Source organism: Diceros bicornis, chromosome 15 (assembly GCF_020826845.1).
Source record: "Diceros bicornis minor isolate mBicDic1 chromosome 15, mDicBic1.mat.cur, whole genome shotgun sequence".
NCBI classification, from domain to species: Eukaryota; Metazoa; Chordata; class Mammalia; order Perissodactyla; family Rhinocerotidae; genus Diceros; species Diceros bicornis.
Genome location: NC_080754.1, coordinates 5425632 through 5451829, shown reverse-complemented (window position 1 = coordinate 5451829; position 26198 = coordinate 5425632). Strand labels below are relative to the sequence as shown.

At 39.2% G+C, this 26198-nt stretch overlaps 1 protein-coding gene across 10 annotated transcripts in view; it reads left to right on the top strand.

The window, feature by feature from the left end:
- The window catches only part of ABI3BP (ABI family member 3 binding protein), a 242074-nt gene that overhangs the window by 213215 nt on the left and 2661 nt on the right, over positions 1-26198 (top strand). For all 10 annotated transcript variants that reach the window (XM_058555697.1, XM_058555693.1, XM_058555691.1 and 7 more), the window contains 5 exons: positions 529-738; positions 5486-5594; positions 23683-23762; positions 24552-24581; positions 25201-25362. In XM_058555697.1, the coding sequence (XP_058411680.1) occupies positions 529-738; positions 5486-5594; positions 23683-23762; positions 24552-24581; positions 25201-25362 (591 nt within the window). The remainder of the gene's footprint in view (positions 1-528; positions 739-5485; positions 5595-23682; positions 23763-24551; positions 24582-25200; positions 25363-26198) is intronic.

Here is a 26198-nt window from a genome sequence, read left to right as displayed (position 1 = left end):
CTCCTCCTTATGGGTAATATTTTCCTGTTAATTTCATCTTGTTGGGTGCTGGATATGCTTTTTATTCCTAAAATATTCTTGAATTTTGTTCTGGGGTACAGTTACATTACTTGAAACCACTTGATCCCTTTGAGTCTGGCTTTTGAGATTTATTAGGTGGGACCAGAGCTGTGTTTAGGGTGGGGCTAATTACCCCCTACTACTGAGGTAAGACCCTTTTGAGTGTTCTTTCCAATGCTCCATGAATTATGAGATTTAGACCATGCTCAGGGGGACCAAATTCCTTTTGGATATTAGCATGAGCTAAATGTACTTAGAAAAGTAAATCAACAACCACGTCCACCTCATGTATCCCAGAGACAGGAGTCTGGATCTTCACAAGCATGAACCATCCACATCACTCCTTCCATCCATCTCCTTACAACATGAGAGCCAGTGTCCTCAAACAGATAATTATATTTATGAATTCATCTCCACCTTCTCTACAAGCTCAAAGAACGCTGAATGTTAGAGTCCTCTCTCTCTTAGGTCCTCATGTGCGCTACATCCAGAAACCTGACAACAGGCCCTGCTCCATCACCGACTCCGTCAAACGGTTCCCCAAAGAGGAGGCCACTGAGGGGAATGCCACCAGCCCACCGCAGAACCCACCTACCAACCTCACCGTGGTCACTGTGGAAGGGTGCCCCTCATTTGTCATCTTGGACTGGGATAAGCCACTTAATGACACTGTCACTGGTAAGATCATACATGAGAACTGTTACTGCGGTGGGAAGCTTTGAGAATGCAATGCATTGGGAGTGTGGAACCTTGGTCAAACTATGGCCTGTGAGGCCTATCTCAGGAGTAGTGAGTCCCAGCAGAGTTCTGCTGTCCCCGTGTGACGTTATTGTCACAAGTGTCATATGATGGGAAAATGTCATCTTTGTCCTGATTATGGGCTCCCTGTTAACGTAGCAAATCTATTAAGTTGCATTCTTTCCATCTCCTCTCAGAACTCTTTGTCACAATGTGAAAATATATCTAGTCTTTTCATTACCAAGAAAATTACAGATAACATATGAGAAGTTGCCACTGCTGATGATGTTGAAACCAGTTTTCCTTTCACCAACCCAATTTCTACATTGGCCTAGAACTTTCAAGCAGGCTAAAAGTTATTTCAATCATTTTAGGAAAACTTTTTTAAAAATTCTATTTCTGGTCAATTTTCTACTCATCTCAGGGAATTTTGATTCTGCTATCACCCACCTAATTCCTTTAAAAATGACTGTGAAATATAAGACACTGTGAGTCATTCTCTGAATCTGTGCTATGGGAATTTAAGTCTCTCTAGTGAGAGGGAGGGAAAAGACTAACAACCTAAGTCAGCTGGGGGACAGAGCAAATCACGTGAGTAGGCAAGGTTTGTGCTGCCCAAGTCCCCGCCTGTGCCTAGGTGGGCAGACAGGGAATAGGGGGCCCAGCAAGAGGATGTCAGGAGAGGAGAGAGCAGGACAGAGGGCCAGGTGGGGGTGGGGAGACTCAGGATCCGCCAAAAACATTTCTATGAATAAAAGAGACAACAGCAGCTATGTCTCCTCAGACAAAACCATCTGGTCTGGACAACTTCCCGTGTAAGCAGCTTATCTTTGCTTAGCTGGCTTTTTTTTTTTTTTTTTTTTTTTTACCATATTTTGTGAATTTCCTTTCTCATGAAAAGCTTGCTTTTGTTTGGAGGAAGAGCCAGCCACTGTCCATGGTTCCTGGGGATTTGCCTAGTCCTGCTTCTTTGCTTGGGACTCTGCCAGTAGGTGCTACCATCCCAACATCTAAATCAATCTCTAGGTATTGATTGTGTACATGTATTAAAATGTTCAAAACTCTCAATCCATATACTGTGCTAATAAGGAGGCCCTGTGATACTCTGAGGTTTAATTCTCACAAAACCAAATGATTTGTAAACTTAAATTTACCTCAAAGATGTAGGACATCAAGTTGAAATTGGTTAATCTATATCTAATAATCTAATACATATTCACTTGTGTATGTCAGTAATAACTGATTTAATTTTTTAAAGCAGAAGGATTTTTCTTTCTGGTTCATCATGTAACATTTTTTAAATTATATAAACTTGTAATTTCAAAGAATCATGACTAGGCTACACTTTATCCATCTAACCAATTACTTTTGTAACATTGTTACTGGACGTTAATGGGCTGCTTGAGATCTTTCACAAGATAGTGGACTTAGAATAACAATTTCATGGATAAGGACCACATCTCTTTAGCTGTAATATTTTCTAAATAGAAATAAGTCCATATTTAACCATTGCTCACGTAGTCTGTGTTTAAATGTTGGACCATATGCCCTAATGGTCTGTTCTATTTTTTTCCATTTTTGTTTATTTTTAGTGTTACATTAAATACGTCTTGATTTCAAATGTAATCTCTTATAAACCAGCAGCTCAGATAATACAGAGATTAATTCTCATATCACTGGAAATGGTTTTGCAAGAAAGGTTGAGAAAGGAAACAAAAAGAGAATGAAATATATTCTTCATTCCCTGAGTGGGCTTCTATCACTCATCTTTCTTTTCATTGACAGGCACGTGTTCATCTCTAGTCACTACATCCAAATTCAGTTGCTTTTACATGTCCCTTCTACGCTAAAGTAGAAATAGGTGCACCTAAGACATTGGCCATAGCCAGGGGCCTTGGGCAACTTAAGTTAGTTATGAGGTGTTGGTCTGTGAGACACCGAGAGCGTGCCCGTGGAGACTGAACCTCGGACCGGCTGTGTTCTAGATATGCAACTTGGGTATATAATTGGCCTCTTTGAACTTTCGTTTCCTTATTTGTAACAATAATAATAATAATTCCCATTGTTACCAATTTATCATAAGGATAAAATTAAACAGAGGATTTGAATGCTCAGCATAAATTAGAAGTGCCTGAATGAACGTTGCCAGTAGTAGCAATAGCGGGACTGGGGGAAGCAGAATCACCATTATTATTTTCATGTTCTATTGACCTAACTCTGATGTTCCTAACCCTTTTAATAAATAATTTTTTCTGTTAAGTGAATTATCTCATAGCAGAGCAATAAAACCCTCTGAGGGGGGGAAAAAGACAAATTATTCAGTGTTAGTTCTTTATAGGTTTCCATATGTCTTTACTGTTAATGAAATTATAAACAAAATCTCATATTTTAAAATAAGGAATATGGACACATACTTAAGAGGCTGTTTTTACCTTCTGAAATATACTCAGAATTGTCTATAAATATTGATTCTAAAGAGTAATATTCCATTTTTATAATGTCGGTGGGTTTATGAAAAAGCTATTATCACTTTAAAGCATTAAAAATAAAAGATATTTTTACAAAGCCCCAGAATATATATTCAAAAACTAGAATTCTGAGAAAATTCTAAGTATCTTTTTAACTATGAAGGTACAAGTAACTTCTAGGCCCATTTTGAAAACTCCAGTCTTTCAGGACAAAAACAGTATTAAATCAACATTTAAAATTTGAATTAAAAGACAATTGGAGAAGATGTGCAGTAAGAGTTTCAAGGACTGAAAGGCTGGGGAGATGTTAAAAAGAACCTCCCACGATAGATGAGGAATGTCCAAGCCGAAGACGCTTTCTGAAGCTGGTTGTTTTCGTGTATAACCACCTTGGGTGTCCTAGAAACTATTCTTTTGGAGACTGAGCAGCACTTGAATCTTTCCAGTTGGAATCTTTCAAACTCTTCTGACCTTATTTTCAAAGCATAACTCAGGGATAATAAGAGATAATAAAAGCAACAATCATAATAGGTACCACCTGTTGAGCAAAATGCTATTAAGCACTTTCCATATGTTCCTAGTTTAATCCCCACAAGCTACACTATGAAGAGATATTGTTGACATTTTACAGACGGGAAAACTGAGACTGAGATCAAGGCAAGTGGCTTAGTCTGTCTCTTTCCATTAAGCCATGCAGTTTCCTTTTTGTAAAAATGAATTTTGCTTCCATTTATATTGCTCCCATCTTTTTCTATTGGCTTCAGGATCCTCCCCCTCCCTCCCTTTCCATCCTCTTTTAGAATAGAAAGCCAACTGAGAGAGAGGTTAGGAACAAAAAAGTCCCAGGAAGGAGTACTAAATACCAGCCGTCAGTCCTGCAATGGCTGCCCTGATGTGTCCGGATACAATGGGCATTTCCTTCCAGTTTAATTTTGAATTTTTGGAAGGATGATCATATGAAATTATTCAGAAAGAGTCATTGCCCTTTTTGGGTTTTTAAAATATACCATTAAAAATCCTTCCCAAGGGGGTTGAGAGGTGAGCACAAGGGGTAAAGGGGCACATTTACATGGTGACTTACAAATAATGTACAACCGAAATTTCACATAATAGTTATAAAGTATTATGACCTCAGTAAAAAAAAAAAAATCCTTCCCAAATTAAAATTGGTGGTTGTAGGTCTCCCTGAGTTATTCTCTAGTTTCAGCTCTGTTGCCAGAACGCATCGCCTCCCTTTGGTCTCCATGCTAACAGCAGAATCCCCAGCGACCTACCAGCTCCTTGCAGCCTCCCCAGTTCCCTCCCGTCCACCACCGGGTGTTTCCTCATGTGGATGGAGCTGATTTTGAGTGGGGTTTTGTTGTTTGTTTGGTTGGTTTTTTTAATCCTCTGGATGATCTTGTCACATGCATTAAACTAAATCCCAACTGAGAGCAGGGAAAACCAATTAACAAATTCATAAATTCTGTTCTTTTATTCCAAAAGTCTTTCTCTTTTGATTAGTCCTGTGAGTTCATAGAAACATTCTGCTAAGTGAAATTTATGCGGATTTTAAGGATATTATTTTTTTAAAAAATACAAGGATAATTATCAAGGGGGCATATGTAAGCAATATGTATAAAACTTCTGTAACTTATGTAAGCGGTGGTACAAAAATCCCATAATTCTATAGTTCAAAACGATGAACTCTAAGAAAGCGTAGTTCATTATTTGTTTATTATTTGCTGCTATGGTTTTGAACTCAAGAAGTTTTGTGCAGCAGTGCACGTATTCGGTGGCCTTTTCCCGAGCTATATTGTAAAGCCCCATTGAGCAGGAAAAGCACCAGTCCTCATGCAGTGCTTTCCCCACACTGGGCTTCCCAACAAATCACTTTCCACTGGGCTCTCTTCTCCACCTAACAAAATGGGTTACCAGCAGCTGAAGCTACCACAGGAGCGCCATTGGCCTTCACAGTCACCAGGCTTTCCCTGCTCCTGTGAAGGGAACACAGGTTAATGAGCAACTCCCCAAAAAAATTCCAATAAGCTTTGGGACCCTCGTCATCCGCTGACCATCCCCATCTGGAAATTACCAATGCGTAAGATCAATATGTCTCTAGAACTGCGATCTAAGTTGCTCACTTTCATGAGAGTGACTCTATTATGCTATCAGCTTCAAGAACAGTTCAATCAGCCAGAACATAAAGACAACTATCTGTTGGCTTTTTCGCTTTTCAGAATATGAAGTTATATCCAGAGAAAATGGGTCATTCAGTGGGAAGAACAAGTCCATTCAAGTTACAAATCAAACCTTCTCCACAGTAGAAAATCTAAAACCAGACACAAGGTAAGCCACCAGCGCTATGACAGGTGAATTCTGAGAGGGCAAAGGTCATAGCAAAGAAATGAAATGCCATCATCCTCTCCGTCTGAAGGGAGGTCTCGTTTGCCTTTCATTCTTCGGCTTCCTATACCAGCACTAGATACCTCTGGAGTCATGGTTTGCAAATAAGTTGTTGGTGGGGATACAAGAGCCGACAGGACGGTCTTGTGAGTTAACAGTGTAGCTGGGGGCAATGAATAATAGAAGGCGTTAATGCCAAATGTTGATATTAAATACCAAAATTTAGAGAAGGAAAAGTACCGGAGACAGCTGGAGTGTGCAGGATGTAAACTAGATTTGAAGCACAGAAGAGTATGGCTGGTTCGCTGGAAAGGGGAAGGCAAGAACTAAAAGCCACGTGGCAGATGTAAGTGAAAGTTTGTAATAGCCGATGCTTACAACAACTGCAGACTAGTCCCAGACCAGCTACCTTTTCTTTTGGGTCTTTTTACCATACAAATGAGAACAGAATTTTGGAAATAGAAATGTATAATATTAGCATTGTTCTATAATAAACAACTTTTATTGGCATCCCTTATTACACATTGATACCAGATTGTTTATATTGCTGTATAGTTTTGTGATTCCTTTTTAAATCTAAAATACCAAATATTTTATCAGTTCATTTTATTATTTCAAGAAAAATAAGGGCCTTAGGCATTTCTAGAAATGTAGCAAAGAAGGGTTCTTCTTGTTTTTTGTTTTGTTTGGTTTTCACGGCTAAATCACCAAATTTATTGCTCAAGGAGATTCTCAAATGGGTACAGCCAAGTGTTGCCTTGACAAAGCCAATGTGCTGAATTCATTTATGGACTAAATTTCACTCTCTGTGGGAAATCAGCTTCTTTCCTCAACCTTGAAAACACAGTTTGATGAACTGTCTGTGCTTTCTGTAAAAACAAAAAATTGACATCTTAAGTCATAGTACACGAATCAACACAGATCAATTTGCAGAGGGACATAGTTAGGAATTTTATCAGATTGAATATTGCATAGCTTAGTAAAGTTCCTTAGTGTTGGAAAAGATCAGCAGAGGTGAAGACTGGAACTCCAGCAGCAGAGGTTTTTGTCATAAGTCTTGCTTCTTAGATCTTTCATGGCCGTCGATGGATTGAATTGAATTGGGTATTGATTGTGACACCCAGAAGGCCTATGTTGGCTCTGAGAGCAGGGACACTCTTCCAGTCTTTTCGGGGGAAAAGGAAGCATCTAATTTGTTATAGAAGGTTTCCTGTGTATAAATCATAGTCCTATACTGCAAAAATAACACTTTTCCACAAGCTTTTTTTTTCTTTCAAGTTCTCTATTTTGAGCTGTAATATGGAAAAGTTTGCAACTGCTAATTTTCTTAAAGGATTTAAGTTAGCCAAAATAAGCATCAAAGCCCATTTGATGATCTTGGTTCTGTTTCCTTAGCAAGATTAACAGAGAGAGAGCCTATTTTTACCATACTATATTTTAAGGAAAGAGTAAAAGAGAAAAGGTCATTTAATTGGACTTTTTAATAGGGAGATTTGGGCTTATAGAACTTGGATGGTTTTCATTCCACTTAATAAAAAATGAGCTGTGTATACACAGAAAGTACATTGAAAGGCCTTCAATTTCTGAATGTTCGTTGTGTTCCCTTTCTGAATCAGGTTGTCCTCAGATCCTCTCCCGGTGCTCCTATCAGCTCATGATCAGAAAGAGAACACAGCTATTCTGGTGACATTTTAAACCTGATTTGTTTGTAAAAGGATTGCATTTCCATCCAACTAACATTTATTAAGTGCCAACGATGTGTTTAGCGTTGCTTGGTAGTGTGGCTGCAGACATGAATAACCGTGGTGCCTGCCCCTGAGGAGCCCGAGGCTAGCGGGACAGGCGGTTCATAACCGATTTTTCTACACCAAGTGCTGGGAGCGCTGGTCGAAGTTTGCACGGGGGCAATGGGAGCCCAGAGTGAGCGGCACTCCACAAGTCTGGGGAAATTAGGAAAAGCTTTCTGGAGAGGGTGACACCTGGGCAAGTCTTGGAGGATGAGTAGGAAGGAGGTAGGGGACTGTGGGAGGGAAAGGAATGTCAGAGAGAGTAGCACGTGTCGGTGCAGAGGCCCCAAATGGCGTGGCTGTGTGCAGGGAACAGCAGGCTGCTTTCACCAGTGTGAGGAGGGAAAAGTGGACAGAGGCAGTGGGAGCAGAGAGGTGGAGCCAGCTTGCGGAGGGCCTTCTATGCCGGATCCAGAAACGTGGTCAAGAGATGGGGAGACCCTGAAGGGTGGTGACTGGAGTGACTGGCTCTGACTTTCATTTTATTTTTCATTCTGACTTTCATTTAGTTGGAATAATCACTTTTGATACTAGAGCTACTTATAATGAATAACAGTTGGTAAAATAAATCTAACAAAAAAGAACTTTCTGTTACTGTCTCACAAGAGTGCCATTTTAGCATTTGACCTAACTGGTCAAGAAGGTGCATGAGAGGAAAGCACCTTGGGCTGAGCTGCCTTTCACTCTGGAATCTCAGGACCAGTCAGGTCCTGGGGCTCAGATCAAGCCTCTGGTGGTAGCTGTTGTGGACTCATGCTAATGGTTTCTGGAGTTTGCCTCAGACTGAAAGACAGCCTCATCCCCTTTATCCCGCCCTCATGGTGAGTGCCTCGCTTCTCTCTCCCGTCCCTCTCTCCCTGAGGAGGACCCCTGCAACCTGTCCTTACCTCAAGACCAGCAAAGCCTAAAGTAGGCCCTTTCTGGGTTTGTCTTTGAGAAAAAACAGTATTAAATGAAATTTAGCAATATTAAATCCCTGAAATCAGAACCCTATGCCGAGTTTTACCACTTGGCATAAATCTGGGGCCGTTCAGTGTGTCTGCATGTGGCTTATTTAATGTTGTCTTTAGTTTGGTATGATTGAATGAAATCCATTAGGGTATAGACTGTTAATGTTCATATATATATGATTTGACCAGGATTATATTGCTAGTCCCTAGTGGGTCATGATTTGAAAGTTGTATACCAGTAGTTTGAAGTAAAGAACATTTTCCTGTTGGGGGCAAATATAATACACATGGATATAAAAGTGCTCTAAAGAAAACTGTTTAGTCTACAATACATGAAATTCTGTGGCGGTCAAGTAGTTCAGCACACCCCAGTCCCCAGTGAGCCTGTGAATACACTTTGTGCCCTCTTAACAGAGCTATGCTAGAGATTAATTTGTCTACTTAATGAGGAAAAATGTTTTGAGCTGAAATATTAAAATTATGTGTTGAAACCTCTATTAGTCAAAATAATTTAATGAGTTAAGGAAGCATAAAGTGAAGTCAAATTATTTCATTTAATTTGAGATTTCTGAAGCCTAAAAGTACCCAGGGAAGAAACCTAATACCCATCAAACAAGTGGAGAGTATCATAAGTCAGAATAAAAGACCAGGCCAGGGCAGGACTTATATCCAGGTTCTGCAACTTAGAAGAGGAGAGAAAGCCTCAGGGAATACTTGAGACTAGAACTTGACAGGAAAGGACAGGGTGGAATGGGACAGGCTGGCAAGAAAAGAAAGAACAACAGTATTGTTCTTCCAAATCAAACCCAAGTACACAACATAGGCGAAATGCTAGTTCTCAAAGTTACCACTGACAGCAGGCTGCAGCCAGAATAATAAAATTACAAGTTCCCAAATTTAGGTCTGTTGGCTTTTTTGATGCAAGCTTTTTTCATACTATCTCATGCTGTTAAGGCAGGTTTCTTTCCTGCCCCAACCATGATCCCAGATTAATGCTGATAAAAGACACACTGTAAAATAAAGAGGAAGTATGTACGGGATGCAGTCACCAGGTGGTTCTTATTACCTATAAAGAATGACTTTAGTCACATTTCAATGCTTGGGGAAATTTTTGAATCAAAATATGTGGTAAAATTGAATTCCCCAAATAGGCAAACTTTGAATTATAGCTGTTTAAATTCCCTCATAAGGTTCTAGAATTCCCTATATAAAAAGCTGGAAGATAACTTTTGAAAGAATTGCCATAGGTGTGTTCTAACTCTAGGAGACACACATAAATAATTTATTTTAGTAGTGTTTTCGTCATTTGTCCTGACTAAAAACCATGAGATCTAAACGCAGGTGATAATTACTGGCTCATCTACACACCTACGCGGGTGTGGAAGAGCCTGGTATTATATTAGGACATTTAACCCGGGGGAATCAAGGCAGAGGAAATAGATCTACACAGCTCGTTTGGTTAAAATTTCTAAATGTTCACACACTATTCCAGAACCAAAAAGACAGTGGGCTAGGCTACCATTTCCTTCTTGCAGTCTATGCCAACCTTCTCCCTGCCTGTTTTTATGATTTAGTCAGGTTCTGTTCTACTCTGCAGAAGCTCACAAAACATCCCACAGTAAGGGGCCATCCAGCAGCTGTCTTGCTGCCTGGAGAGTTCAGCTCCACACCTGGTGCGGGATGTTTCTGTCTGCAGAGAGCAGAGCCACACGGCTGCTCTGGGGCACCTGGGTGCAGCTCCAAAGGCAGCACAGTGGGGACTGCCCAGCCCTGCCAATGGCTACGTGCAGCTGCAGTGGGCTGTGGTCATGCATGTGCCCAGGGAAGAGGGCTGTTTGTGGGAAGCCATAAATGTTTAGTCAAGCGAAGCAGAAGAGCTGTAACAGAGGCAAACTGCTGTGGTCCCAAGGCCATCTCTCCCTTCAGAGCATCCCTCTCATCCCTACTCCTAAAATGCAAAGAAAAGTAGAGATGTTGCTATCCAGCCAAATCAGTACCCATCTAGCCAACTCCCCGATATTTATTTTCCACTTATTTTTTCCCCATGAAATCTCAACGTATGGCTCTTGTTGAACTAAAAGAAAAATATGAAGAAGAGCCTCTCCTGTCTGGAGCCAACCACTTTATTTGTAAAGATCACTGTGATTGTTTTTAGTTCTGCGAACAGAAGAACTGACAAAGTGTACGACTTAAACAATAAGTCTTACACCACTGCTTAAAAGAACAGAAAGTGTGGACTACTTGATCTTGAAGTCTCTCCCAGCTCTAAAAGGATGTCATCTTACAATATCCGAAACCATGCACAGAATCGGGGAAAACTGGAACTGAAAATAAAACCAAAACCTAGCTCAGTCTTACAGCAAATAGAATTGTCCTGATAAACCATTTGTCTTTGAGTCTATGTCTGTGGTCTGCAGTTTGTTTTCAGACAGACTGCTTTTGGCACACATTTTGATAATCAGCTGATGGGCCAGGTTCTTCCTGATGAACTGGTTGGGTGATATGGATGGACACACACAATCACTGTATGCTACACAAGCCTTTACTCTCACTCTTCTCTTCACACGAGCCCCTGTCTCTCCTCACTTGACCAAAAAACTGAAGAATCAACTGTGTGTGCCAGACTTCCATGTGGCCCAGCAATTTCCTATGGAAAATGTACTCTGTCTGGTAATTAAGATAAATCAAGTTCACTTAAGCTGCCCAAGTACTTCTACTGCCCTCTGTGGCTTGGGAGGATTCTGGAGAACAGTTCTTCCTCTCAGACTGAAACCTACTAAGGTTTCCTGTAGCTGACAGCAAAGACAGTTGGGGACTATTGTTTATGTTGTTTGATTTAATAAAATCTTGGCACTAAAAATAAACTGGAATAGAGGCAGTAACTTCTTATGAACCGTAAATCTGGCCAAAACAAGGCCTGTGGAATAGCCATCATGCCCTTATGCACAGTGCTGTTGTGAAATTCTGCTCTCTGCAGACTCTGTATTAACTTTTCAACCTCTCTTCCCGTGGGCTTTGTAGAAAGGAGTAAAAGCTGCTGCCAGCGCATCGGGCATTTTATTTAGTTTTATGGTAGGTGTGGGCAGCAGAACAATTGCTTCCTCATGAGAGAAGGAAGAAATTTAGTGGATTGCTCAGTTTTGCCACTTTTCTTTGGGCAAAAGTACAGCTAAGCGCATGGAACTCCACTAGTCTATAAAGAGAGCACTCCCTCCTCACATGACCTGATTCTTTTCGTTACTCTTCACTGCGAATTCCTTAGGATCGAGGGTGATGGTGCCAGAAACTCATAGTAGCACTATAGCATTAGAGTGCAGCCCAGAGATGGAGTTCTGTGTCCCCCACAGAACGGGAGACACAGGAAATGTCCTGAAGGACATACTAGGCGGCTGGTCGGTGATACCTGATGCCTGCTGTCGCCCTGCTGCTCTCCCCGCTGTCCCTCACTGGGGCTTATTTTGTCCTCTAAGTGTCCCCACAGCTCCGCTCTTTTGCTCCTCATCTGTATTCCTGGGTCTGCATGTCGCAGGCGTCCAGAAGTGCTTACCACAGTCCTGCAGTGTCCATGGAGCGCTGATCGATTGGCTTTCTTTTCCCCATGCGAGTCCCTCTTTCTCTCTTTCTCTTATTCCACTTCTCCATTGCTCTCCCTCTGACTGAAGCCACGCCTGAATGGGGCTCAAATATGTCAAGAGTACACTGGGGGTAAAATTAACCAACCAGACAATTCAAGCCAGCGAACAACTACAGGGGGGCCTTTCTAGAGGAAAAGCAGGCTGCTTGAGGTTTCCGGGGCTTTGGTTAGCGTGAAAACCAGCTTTGTAAATCCATGGGAACATGTAACTGAAAAGTTCATTGAATAAAGAAAACTGTAATCCAGCTCTGTATCAGGGGCAAAAACAGAGGGAACCGGTTAGAGAGAGGACCAGAGGAAGGGGAGGAGGGAGAGGACGGAGGAGTCCACGCTAACCACCCTGAAGGTCAGTGTCAGGCCAAGCCCCCCAGGCTGGAGCTTCCCGGCTCTGAGTTTTGCGCGAGAACTACAGATCCCACTGTGTGAAACTCTAGTTTTTCACTCGCCTATGAATTGATATTTAATTCTTATGCTGATTTCCACAATTGCTCTCAAACTCCACCCTCCACTTTATTACCCCGCTCCTCTGGGATAATGCCTTAGGGATTTCTAGACTCTTCAGGGAAATCGTAAAACTTTTTTTTCTTAGCCCATGGAGCTATTTTGATAGCAGGCAGAAAGATTCACCCGCTACATTTTCATTCTTCCCAATAACCATCCGCTATGCCCTTATTGTCACCCTCACAACCACAGAACAAGAGGTGGACACAAGACTTCTGCCTGAAGAGTTCTATGGCAGTCTTTGCCAAATCCCCCAATAACGGAAGCACCTTTAAAAAAAAAAATCTCGAGAGATATAAATATACTACTAGAGAACATTTATAATCACTTACTATGTGCTTGGCATCTTGCTTTCACAGGCATTATCTAATCCTCACAAAAATCTCACGGATATTTTTATACCCTTATGAGGTTATAATTACTATAATTAAAAGCATCCTCACAAATAACATTGTTATCCTCATTTTTATATATGAGGAAATTGAGGCTCATAGAGGTTAAGTAACTTACCTTAAAGTCACACACCAGAGCAGCTGGGAGCCCAGGTCTTTCTGGCTGCAGAACACGTGACTTCACGGCCTCACACCACCTCCTGACTGGGAGGCTCAGAAGATGGTTTTTGTTTGTGTCCACACCAACCCAGGCCAAACTGGGCGTGGCATTCTGCCAGGGGTGTTCCTCCTTGGGCTGGTCCTCCGTGAGGCTCAAAGGCGTGACTGCAGTTGTCACCTGGACTGCATACTCCATCTAGATACTCGTTTTGATGAAGCAAGTCTTATAAATAGCTTTTTAAATTTAATTTTCACTTCTATCAGATGTACAGGTACATGGGTTTTGACTCAAATACCACAAAGCAGTTCATTCCTATTCCCAAATTCTGTTTCCCAGGAGCAACCATTTTTAATTATTTTATTCTTTTTTCAGCTTTATTGAGGTATAATTGACAAATAAAATTTAAGATATTTAAAGTGATATACATATACATTGTGAAAGGATTCCCACCACCGAATGAATTAACACATCCATCATCTTGTCTATTTACTATTTTTTTTTTTTTTTGGTAAAAACACTTAAGTTCTACTCTGTTAGCAAATTTCAATTGTACAATACAGTGTTATTGACTATAGTTACCAAGTTGTACACTAGACCCTCAGACCTTATTCATCTTATTACTGAAAGTTTGTACCCTTTTACCAACCACTATTTCCCCCACCCCCCAGCCACTGGCAACCACTTTTCCGCTCTCTGTTTCTATGAATTTGGCTTTTTCTTAATTTTTTTTCTTTTTTGTATTTCACACATAAGTGTTTGTCTTTTTCTGTCTGGCTTATTTCACTGAGCGCAATGCCCTCCAGGCTCATTCGTGTTATCACAAATGACAGCTTTTCCTTCATTTTTAAGGCTGAATAATATTCCATTGTGTATGTGTGTGTGTGTGTATATATGTGTGTGTGATATATATATCACATTGTCTTTATCCAGTCATCTGTCAATGAACACTTAGATTGTTTCCATATCTTGGCTAGTATGAATGATGCTGCTGTGAACATGGGAATACAGACATCTCTTCAAGATGATTCTTTTTCTTTGGATGTAGACCCAGAAGCGGGATTGCTGGATTATATGGTAGTTCTATTTTTAATTTCTTGAGGAGCCTCCATACTGTTTTCCAGAGCGTCTGCAGCAGTTTACATTACCGCCAACAGTGTACAAAGGTTTCCTTTTCTCCACGTCCTCACCAGAATTTGCCATCGCTTGTTGATAACAGCCATCCCAACAGCTGTGAGGGGATGTCTCATTGAGGTTTTGATTTGCATCCCCTGATGGTTGGTGATGTTGAGCACCTTTTCGGGTTCCCGTATGTCTTCTTCAGAAAAATGTCTATTCAGGTCCTTCGCCCAATTTTAACTGTGTTATTTGCTTCTTTGCTATTGAGTTGTATGTGTGTATATACTTATATATGTTGGAATATTAACCCCATATCCTGTATATGATTTGCAAATATTTTCTCTCATTCTATAGGTTGTCATTTCATTCTGTTGGTTTCCTTTGCTGTGCAAAAGATTTTTAGTTTAATGTTGGCCCACTTGCTTACTTTCTCTTTTGTTGTCTTTGCTTTTGGTGTCAAATCCAAAAAAAAAAATTATTGCAAAGACTGATGTCAAGGAGCTTCCTCTCTATGTTTTCTTCAAGGAGTTTTATGGTTTCAGGTCTTATATTGAAGTCTTTAATCCATTTTGAGTTGATTTTTGTGTATGGTATACAACAGAGGTCCAGTTTCATTCTTTTGCATGTGCCTGTCCAGTTTTCCAAACACCATTTATTCAAGAGACTATCCTCTCCCGGTTGTATATTCTTGGCTCCTTTATTGTAAATTAATTGACCATATATGCGTGGGTTTATTTCTGGGCTCTCCATTCTGTTCCATTGATCTATGTGTCTGTTTTTACGCCAACACCATACTGTTTGGATTAATATAGCTTTGTAGTATAGTTTGAAATCAGGGAGCATGATGCCTCCAGCTTTGTTTTTTTTTTGCTCAAAATTGCTTTGGCTTTTATGGTTCCACATGAGTTTTAGAATTGTTTTTTCTATTTCTGTGAAAAATGCTATTGGAATTTTGGTAGGGGTTGCACTGAATCTTTAGATGACTTTGGGTAGTATGGATATTTTAACAATATTAATTCTTCCAATCTGTGAACATGCAATATCTTTCCATTTATTTGTGTCATCTTCAATTTCTTTCATCAATGTCTTATGGTTTTCAGTGTACAGATCTTTCACCTCCTTGGTTAAATTTATTCCTAAGTATTTTATTCTTTTTGAGGCTACTGTAAAGGGATTGTTTTCTTAATTTCTCTTTCTGATAGTTTGTGTTGGTGTATAGAAACACAACAGATTTTTATATATTGATTTTGTATCCTGCAACTTTAGTGAATTTGTTTATTAGTTCTAACAGTTTTTTGGTGGAGTCTTTAGGATTTTCTACATATAATATCATGTCATCTGCAGAGAGACAATTTTACTTCTTCCTTTCCAATTTGGATGCCTTTTATTTCTTTTTCTTAAGAAATTGCTTTGGCAGGACTTCCAGTACTATGTTGAATAAAAGTGGTGAGAGTGGGCACCCTTGTCTTATTCCTGATCTTAGAAGGAAAGCTTTCAGCTTTTCACCATTAAGTATAAAGTTAGCTGTGGGCTTGTCATATATGGCCTTTATTATGTTGACGTACGTTCCTTCTATGCCCAGTTAGTTGAGAGTTTTTATTAGGAAACTATGTTGAATTTTGTCAAATGCTTTTTCTGCACCTATCAAGATCATATAGTTGATTATATGATTTTTATCCCTCCTTTTGTTAAGGTGGTGTATCATATTGATTGATTTCCAGATGTTGAACCATCTTTGCATGCCTGGGATGAATCCCACTTGATCATGGTATATGACCCTTTTAAAGTATTGTTGAACTGTTTGCTAACATTTTGTTGATGACTTTTGCATCTTTGTTCATCAGGGATATTGGCCTGTAATTTTCTTTTCTTGTAGTCTTCTTGTCTGGCTTTGGTATCAGGGTAATGCTGATCTCGTAAAATGAGTTTGAGAATGTCCCCTCCTCTTCAACCTATTGGAAAAATTCAAGAAGGACTGGCGTTAATTCTTCTTTAAATGTTTGGCAGGATTCACCAGTGAAAACTTCGCGTCCTGGGCTCTCTTTGTTGGGTGGTTTTCGATTACTGATTCAATCTCCTTACTCAATGGTCTGTTCAGATTCTCTATTTCTTCATGATTTAGTCTTGAAGACTATCTTCTAGATTGCATAATTTGTTGGCATATAATTGTTCATAGTAGTGTCTTATGATCCCTTGTATTTCTGTGGTTATCAGTTGTAATGTCTCCTCTTTCGTTTCTGATTTTATTTATTTGAGTCTTGTTTTTGTTTAGTTACTCTAGCTAAAAGTTTGTCAACTTTGTTTATCTTTTTAAAAAACCAGCTTTTATGGTGGCCCGGGTTCGGATCCCGGGTGCGCATCGAGGCACCACTTCTCCGTCCATCCTGAGGCTGAGTCCCACATACAGCAACTAGAAGGATGTGCAGCTATGACATACAACTATCTACTGGGGCTTTGGGGGGAAAAAATAAAATAAATAAAATCTTTAAAAAAAAATGACTGAAGTGTTAATTTAAAAAAAAAAAAAAACAAGCTTTTAGTTTTGTTGATCTTTTCTATTGTTTTCGTGGTCTCTATTTCATTTATTTCTGCTCCGATCTTTGTTATTTCCTTCCTTCTACTAACTTTGGGATTTGTTTGTTCTTCTTTTTCTAGTTCCTTGAGGTGTAAAGTTAGGTTGGTTGTTTGGTATCTTTCTTTTGTCTGAACATAGGTATTTATCCACTATAAACTTCACTCCTAGAATTGCTTTTGCTGCATCCTATAAGTTTTGGTATGTTGTATTTCCATTTTCACTTCTCTCAAGATATGTTTTGATTACTTTCTTGATTTCTTCTTTGTTGTTTAGTGGCCTGTTGTTTAATCTTCACATATTTGTGAATTTTCTAGTTTTCTTCTTGTAATTGATTTCTAGTTTCTTACCACAGTAGTCAGAAAAGATGCTTGATATGATCTTAATTTTCTTAAATTTATTAAGACTTGTTTTGTGGCCTCACATATGACCTATCCTGAAGAATGCTCCATGTGTACTTGAGAAGAACATGTACTTTGTTGCTGTTGGATGGAAAGTTCTGTGCGTCTGTTAGATCCATCTGGTCTAATGTGTAGTTTAAGTCCAATGTTTCCTTATTTATTTTTTGTCTGAATTATCTATCCATTGGTGAAAGTGGAGTATTAAAGTCCCCTGCTGTTACTGCATTGCTGCCTATTTTTCCCTTCAGATCTGTTAATATTTACTTTATATGTTAAGGTGCTCCTATGTTGAATACATAAGATTTACAAATCTTATATCCTCTTGATGAATTGACCCTTTTATCATTATATAATGACTTTCTTTGACAGTCTTTAATGACAGTCTTTGGCTTAAAGTCTACTTTGTCTGATATAAGTTTAGGTACTCCTGCTGTCTTTTAGTTTCCATTTGCATGGAATCTTTTCCATCCCTTCACTTTCAGTCTACGTGTGTCCTTAAAGTTGAAATGAATCTCTTGTAGGCAGCATATACTCGGGTCTTGTTTTTTTAATCCATTCAGCCACTCCATGTTTTTTGATTGGAGAATTTAGTCCATTTACATTTAAAGTAATTATTGATAGGTATGGACTTAACTATTGCCATTTTGTTCATTGTTTTCTGGTTGTTTTGTAATTCTTTTCTTCCTTTCTTGCTCTCTTCCTTTGTAATTTGATGATTTTCTGTAGTGGTATGCTCTGGTTCCTTTCTCTTTTTCTTTTGTGTATCTACTATAGGTTATTACTTTGTGGTTACCATGAGGCTTATGTAAAACATCTTACATCTAAAACAATGTCTTTTAAGCCGATAACAATGTAACTTCAAACACATACAAAAGCTCTACATTTTTACACTCTCCCCTCCACATTTTGTTTTTGATGTCACGGTTTACATCTTTTTACATTGCGTATCCATTAGCAAATTATTTAATTGTAGTTATCTTTAATACTTTTGTCTTTTAACTTTAGAGTTATTAGTGATTTACTGACCATGATTACTACATTATAGTATTCTGAATTTAACCATATTTACCTTTACCACTGAGTTGTATACTTTCATACGTTTTCCTATTACTAATTAGCATCCTTTCATTTCAGCTTGAAGAACTCTAACATTTCTTGTAAGCCTGGTATAGTGGTGTGGAGCTCCTTCAGCTTTTGTGTATCTGGGAAAATCTTTCTCTCTCCTTCAATTCTGAAGGACAACTTTGCTGGGTAGTTTTTTAATTTCAGCACTTTAAACATATCATGCCACTCCCTTCCAGCCTGAAACTTTCTGCTGAAAAATCTGCTGATGTTCTTATCAAGTCGTCTTATCTACGTTATCTTATCTACAAGTTCCATTGTATGTAACAAGTTGCTTTTCCCCTGCTGCTCTTAAGATTCTCTCCTTGTCTTTAACTTTTGACAATTTAATTATAACTAATGTGGGTCTCTTGTAATTAATGTGGGTCTCATGGTGTGTGTCTCTTTGGATTCTATTTGGAACTTTCTGGCCTTCTTGGATCTGGATGTCTGTTTCTTTTTTCTTTAGGTTAGGGAAGTTTTCAGCCATTATTTTTTTGAATAAGCTTTCTGCCCCTTTCTCTCTCTCTTCTTCTGAGACTCCTGTGATGTATATCTTGGTCCATATGATGGTGTCCCATATGTCCCTTAAGCTATTTTCAATTATTTTCATTCTTTATTCTTTTTGCTCCTCTGATTAGATGAGTTCCACTGCCCTGTCTTTGTCTTTGTTGACCCTTTCTTCCACTTGATCCAGTCTGATGTTGAACTCCTCTAATGAATTTTTCAGTTCAGTTATTGTATTCTTCAACTGTGTTTTCTGTTTGGCACTTTTTTATTTTTCTCTTTGTTGAAATTCTCACTTTGTTCATGTATGGTTCTCCTGACCTTGGTGAGCATCTTAATAACTGTTATTTTGAACTCTCATCAGGAAAATCACTTATGTCCATTTCATCAAAAACTGTTTGTGGAGATTTTTCTTGTTCTTTTGTTTGGAACATTCTCCTCTATTTCTTCATTTTCCTTGACTCTCTGTGTTGGTTTCTGCATATTAGATAAAACAGCCACCTGGCCCCCTTGACAGAATGGTCTCATGTAGGAAATAAACCTCTTCGATCAGCCCAGCCCAAGCTCCAGCTGTCTCTCAACCCTCTGTGATTGTCCAAGCCAGCTTCTTTGCTCCCAGTAGTTGAGGGTATGCCCAAACCCATTAATGTCCCAAAGTGGGGAGGATCACCATCAGCAGTTAGATGCAGACTGATTATCAACTGGACCCTCAGGCAGCAGCTGGGAAATTATGTAGCTAAGCCCCTTCCAGGGAGACACTAGGACATGGGTGTTTTGCCTGCTCCCTCTGTGCTGGATCCAGAATTTAGCTATGTGTGTGGGGAGGGGGTTCTCCTGTGCCCATTAAGAACTGCTTCTTTATCTGCTATAGTTCTGTGGGACTCATGAATGCAAGCCCCATTGGCTCTCAGAACCAGGCAATCTGGGGACCCATCCCTTGGGCAGCAGCTGCAAAGCTAAGGCATCAACCATTTGTACAAATTACTTCCAGGAAGATACTGTTGACTTGGTTTTATTATTGGAATGGAGTGGAAGGAGAGGGCAGGGAAGGTATCTGCTTCCCAGTCTCTGGGGAAGATTGCAGCCAGGCCCTTTAGACATGTGCTAAAGTTAGAGGCCTCACCCTCAGGCAGCAGCTTTTAACATTTGCAGATAAACCTCTTTCAGGGAAAGACTGGGAGACGGGTGTTCTGCCTGTTCCCTCTGTGCTGAGCCCTTTTGTTTGTTCCATGTATTTGTTTGTTTTTTTAAGGAGATATCTCCTGGAATCCCTTACCATCATCTTTTGCCTCTCTCCTATGTTGAATCCCCTAATTCCTACATCCCATGTCTTCCTTCTTTGTTTACTCCCTCACTTTGTGGCATTTCTTGAGAAATACATCTTCAGAAAAGGTTATGGAAGATAATGTTTTTGAGCCCTTACACACCTGAAAATATCCTTGTTTACTCTCATACTGTTGTTTAGCTGGCCAAAGATTTTAGGATAAAAGGAAGACTTTAGAAGGCATTGTTCCATTGTTTTCTAACTTCCAGTGCTGCTAAGAAGTCAAATGTCACTCTGATTCTGGATCCTTTGAATGGTACCTATTTTCTTCTCAGAAACTTTTAAGATCCTGTCTTTATCACAGTACTCTGAAATTTTGCAACTTGTGTGCTTTGGTTAGTCTTTTTTTTTTCTTTTTTCATTTTGCTGGGCAAACATTAGGCTTTTTAAATATGGAAACCCATGTCTTTCAGCTCTGAGAAATTACATAATTTCTAGGATAATTTTCTATCCTCCTTTTCCCCTCCTCTCTCTTCTAGAACCTACTAGTTAGGTACTACATTCTCTGGGATAAGCCTCCAATTTCCTTATTTTCTCATCTCTGACTTTTTGTTCTAGTATTTGTAAAATTTCCTTAACTTTAGCATCCAAACCTTCTATTTAAAGTTTTATTTCTTCTATGCTTTTTTATTTTAAATAACTTTCTTGTCCTCTATGAAATTTTTAAATAACATCCTATGCTATTTCCTAGGTACAATCAATATTTTCTGAGACACTACTCTCTTAGACCTACAGTGTCATAAATCTTGTGGTAAAATGTGCTTTCTTGGGAAAGATTTTGCCACTTCAAATATTTTCCATTCATATAGGGTTTAATCAGTCAAAAAATATGTGCCTTTTAGTTCCCATGCTGTTAATTAAACTTAGTTTAAAATGATTTCCTCAAAACTCGTCAAGTTCATAAAATGAACTTGTTCATAAAATGTTGACAAAAAAAAAAAACAGAAAAAGTAGCTTATGAATATTTGTGGCCATACTACAGATGGAGCTGAAGTGTAAATAACTGAAATAAAAAGACATGGAGATGATTCCAGCAATCAGACTTGGCCAAAGCACAGGGCTTTTGGCAATGTCCTGGAATTTGGAATGCATCCCCCCAGAATCAAAGTCCAGACGCCTGGGATTTCTTTTTTCCATTTTCAGTTTACCATCGTGGGTTTTTGTTTTTGTTTTTTTAAGGTCATCAGGCCTCTGAGCAAGAATTTAATCTCTAAAAAATATTCCATGTCAAAATACCCCACATATGTGCAGTTTATTTAAATGAGCGACATGGGTGGTTTTACATCAGCATTCTCTTATTGCAAATGATAATGGCACCTTTTATCAGTTGATTAGTTAACAAAATGCTTCCATGGGCAGTCTCCCACTATAAATAGCCTGTACGTTTTAATCCTCATTTCACAAAGTTTGGAAGTTTGGAAAAGCAAAGATGGTAATAGTACAATGGTTAAGAGCCCCATTGATCTTAACTAAAAAATAGGATAATACCTATCTCTTGGGGTTTGTGTGTGTGTTGTATTACTTTATATACGTAGAGCGATTAATGTGTCTGATAGATAGTAAGCTCTCAAAAAGTGGTTGCCATAGTTGTAAAATGCTACAATCTATCTTCTTACAGATTCTAGCAGTGTTTTAACACAATGTCTCAGTAGTCAAGAAATTGAGTCCTTGAGCCCCAGCAAGTTCTCCTGTTACTGCTCACACGGTATCCTCTGTACCAAGTTGAGAGCTGTCACCCTTCTATCTTTCACTTGTTAATAAAATATCTATCTTTTGTGTGTTCTGCATTCTTCTTCAGTTACAAACTTCTCAAAAATGGGAATTACCTCCTAAAAGCCTTGTACAAATTTGAGACTCTCAATAGTATCAGATGACTCAGTTTTTCATTCAAAATTACTTTCCTGCTAAGTGTGCTACTGAAAGGAACTCTTAGTTTCAGGCAGGCAGCAAATAGTTTTACTGTGTGCATTTAAAAGGATTTGCTCTGCTTAAGTATTCTGTGAATGAAATTTGTCAAATATTGCATAGCAATTTAATGCATAATTCTTAAGGATAGAAGTGAACATACTCCAAGGGATCTGGGTTTATTTTGTGTTTTGTTTTTTAATGTAAAGGGTTAAGGCCTGGCTTGTATGAATCTGGTTTATAAGGGGAAAGAGATGTCTGTCTTTGTGCCCATGCTCTCCATGAGGCGACACTACCATGCCCTTGTTCTGGACAGACCATGGCTTCCTGTGATCCACAGAAGACCTGCAGCGTTCCAGGAGATGTAAGCAGGAAGTCTTTGCAACAAACTGTTTTCACGTTCGTCTGCTCCCATAGTTTAGTCTAGTAATTCTCAAGCGTCACTGGGCATGGGATTCACCTCAGGAACTTATAAATTCCTACCTGGACCCCCTCAAAAGTTGATTCAGTACTTATGATTTTTTGCCCTCTTGATGAAAGGATCCTTTTCTCACTATGATAATGGTAATATGGTAAAGAAAATGTTTATTCTTTGCTCTGAACTCTACATTGATAGCAATGTAGCCATCCAGCTTTGTGTTAGTGTTAGCATGGTATTTTTTTTTCCATCATTTTACTTTTAATTTTTCTGCTTTTATATTTGAAGTGCATTTCTTGTAGGCAGCGTATAGTTGGATCTTGCTTTTTTATGAAATCTAACAATTTTTGCCTTTTAATAGACTGCATTTAATGTGGTTATTGATATGGTTAGGTTTAAGTCTATCATCTTGCCATGTGTTTTCTACTTGTGCCATTTGTATTTTCTTCACTTTTTAATGTCTTGTTTGAGATTGAGTATTTTTTCTGATTCCATTATATCTTCTTTGTGGCCTATTAACTATAACATTTTGTTTGATTAATTTAGTGACTGCTTTAGGGTTTATGGTACACATCTTTAGCTTATCACAATCTACATTCAACTTATATAATACCACTTCATGTATGCTTTAAGAATGTTACAACAGTATACTTTCAATACTTCCCTCCTGAGCTTTGTGCTAGTATTTTCAAACATTGTATTTTTAATATGTTATAAACCCCATAAAAAAAAAAAGTTGATTCAGCGTAGCTAGGCTGGAGCAAGAAACCTGCATTTCAAACAAACTTTCCCCACTGTAACCCTATCCTGTGATCCTGACATAGGCAGTTCAGACCCCACAATGAGGAACACTGCCTAAGTCTAAGGCAACATATACTCGAGGTTGGGATCATAAGGAATAAAAAGAACAGCTTTGCCCAGGAAGTAGCTGAAACATCTGAAGGAAACTGAGGGTCCTTGTTGCTGGAATTAGCCTGGGTCCACCACATACCTCTTTCCTGCACACCCATTACTAACTTGCCCAGGTATTTCTACTAATTTGGGGTTTTTAAAAGACAACTACCCTTTTTATTAACTTAATCCTTTTCTTATACAAAACATTAGACAAGCTGTTTGGAAAGTAAAATTAAAGAATGTTTTCTTTCCTCAAGCTGCTTCTAAACATGTCCATTCACTCAGGAAGGATGTCAGTACAATAAGGGAATGTTGTTTCCTACCCCTGAAGACTGTATTACAATTTTTTTTTAATTTCCCCCTACACAGCTATGAATTCCAGGTGAAACCCAAAAACCCGCTTGGAGAAGGCCCAGCCAGCAACACAGTGGCATTCAGTACTGAATCAGGTAACCCCTCAGTAGGAATTCCCAACAGGACAGAGAGGGCCACAATGTTTTGCATAGAGAGCCTGTTTGAAACCCAGCTAAACATTGTGCGTAATATCAAAAAATCATCCATGGGAAAAGCAAACTGATGAAGGCACCCTTAAGGAAACACCACTTATGTTTTTCCTCATTTATTTTGATGCCAGAAAAAAAGGCACATCAGTTTAAAAGAAAAAAAGTGAGTAATCAATCTATACCCAAAGATCTAGTGAATGAATTCTCCTCTGTATGCCTAGAATCAACGCCTAGAATCAAAATATCAGACACGCTGAGCCACAGTACATTCAGAAAGGGAATCCATTTGTTCTTTTGTGATAAGCAGCTGTGAAATTTTCTAATTTGAACCTCTAAGTGCCAATCCCTTTGAGAGATACATTTGTACTCACAGCATTATTTGTATAATTTTTACACCAACTGCAGTTCATGGCATCTTGGTGATTTTACGAACCATAGTTTTTGTATGAAACTAAGAGGAAGCTTTTAAAATGGAAGTGAAAGCTGGAACAGCAACGGACTCCTAACTATTCAAATCACATGTAAGACATACAGCTGAGTACGTGGCAGGAGACTCTCCAATCGAGAACAATTTCCAAAACAAAACATACTTTCAAATTCAGACTTTAGCAAGTGTACCATTTTGCCAGTAGATTTCCTAACAACTTAAGCACCCATCTTCTTAACTCTGCCACTGGAACACTGGGAGTGACCTGCCTAATAACGTCTGACTCTGTGTTTGCTATTTCTCCTCAGCGGACCCCAGAGTGAGCGAGCCAGTTTCTGGTAAGTACCTGTCTCGATGTGAACACATCTGTATGCTTTTCCAAACTGATTCAACTAAACGAGCATGGCAGAATTTCAGTCATGATATCACTTTGGTCCATTTCATCTTCTTAGACTATCACTCAGGTGTGTGTGCTTACCTAAAACATTCAGTAACATCAAGAGCCTACAATGTTCGGAGAACAAGCTGGATATTTTGCAACTTGCTTTCCATTCATGTACTAGGCCAGCTCAAATTTTCTGTTAAATAATTAAGTCAACATATGACACTCTCATTTCCACTTTTAATAACAAGTCACATTAAAGCAGCTGTTTAAATTGTATAATATGCTGCAAAAAAGAAACCTAAATTTGCTTCTAAAGGGATGCTGTCTACATCTTGCACTACAAAGGCTATTCAACACTGCTCTAAGGTTTACCTCACTATTGACAGGAATTTAATTGGGGGTTTATGTGTTTAAACTCCTATATTTTTGGCTCCAATATTTAGCATTGGAGAAAACTAGGTATCCGCAAGTTGACATGAACTTTGCAAACAGCTTTTTAAAAAGCTTTTAGGACAGCTCTTCAGTACCCCAAGTCAGAGACTAAACTCGAACCATGTGTTTCCCTTATGCAGCAGGAAGAGACGCCATCTGGACTGAAAGACCCTTTAACTCAGACTCTTACTCAGAATGTAAGGGCAAACAGTATGTCAAAAGGACGTGGTATAAAAAGTTCGTCGGGGTGCAGCTGTGCAACTCCCTCAGATACAAGATTTATCTGAGCGACTCCCTCACAGGTAAGCAGGGTGCCCAGCTCTGCTCTGAGCCTGGTCCCTCCAGGAATGCTTTGCAGCATTCTGTAATGTGGCTTTTCTACGGACAGTCCCAGCCACTAAGGTGTGATGTAATACAAGTTGTCCCTGTGAGTAAGATGTTATTGGACTACTTAGCCTAGTAGGACGTGAGATATGTCATTAGAAGGCAAATAACGAAAATGCAATTTGAAACAGTTGCCACCATGGCAAACCTGAATGTAAAGGCACTACCACATTCAAGCTCAATTTTGTTACAGCCAAACAAGGACAGAACGCCTACTGATAATAAAATGATTGTATTTAACAGTAATCATGGAAGGAATATGACATATGACATATTTAAGATTTTAAGTCTGCCAGAGACAAGATCAAGATTCAAACACCTGGCCCGAAGGGCTCTAACCCCTTGCTCCAGACTCAGTGGGTTATTTTCTCTTCTATATTCATACAGTAAAAATATTAAACAAGTAAATAAGGCTGGCCCGAACATAAAAGGCAGACATACGTTCAGTCATTCAGCCGATACTGTCTGCTTTGCTCAGACACTGGTCTAGGTGCTGGAACAGCAGCAAACGAGACCCACTCCTGCCTCCCTGTAGCTCATGGTCTAGCAGGGAGACAGATGACAAATACGTAGATAGATAAGAATTTCACGTAGCGCTCTGAAGAAAGCTTAGGAAGGATGAGGGAGAAAATGGCTGAACGGAATGAAAATGGAAAGAATATGGCTGAACCGAAGCTCCTTCAGTTAGAATAGTTAGGGAAAGCTCCAAAAAGCTAACACTCGTGCTAAGAAGCAAACCTTGAGAAGGAGCTAG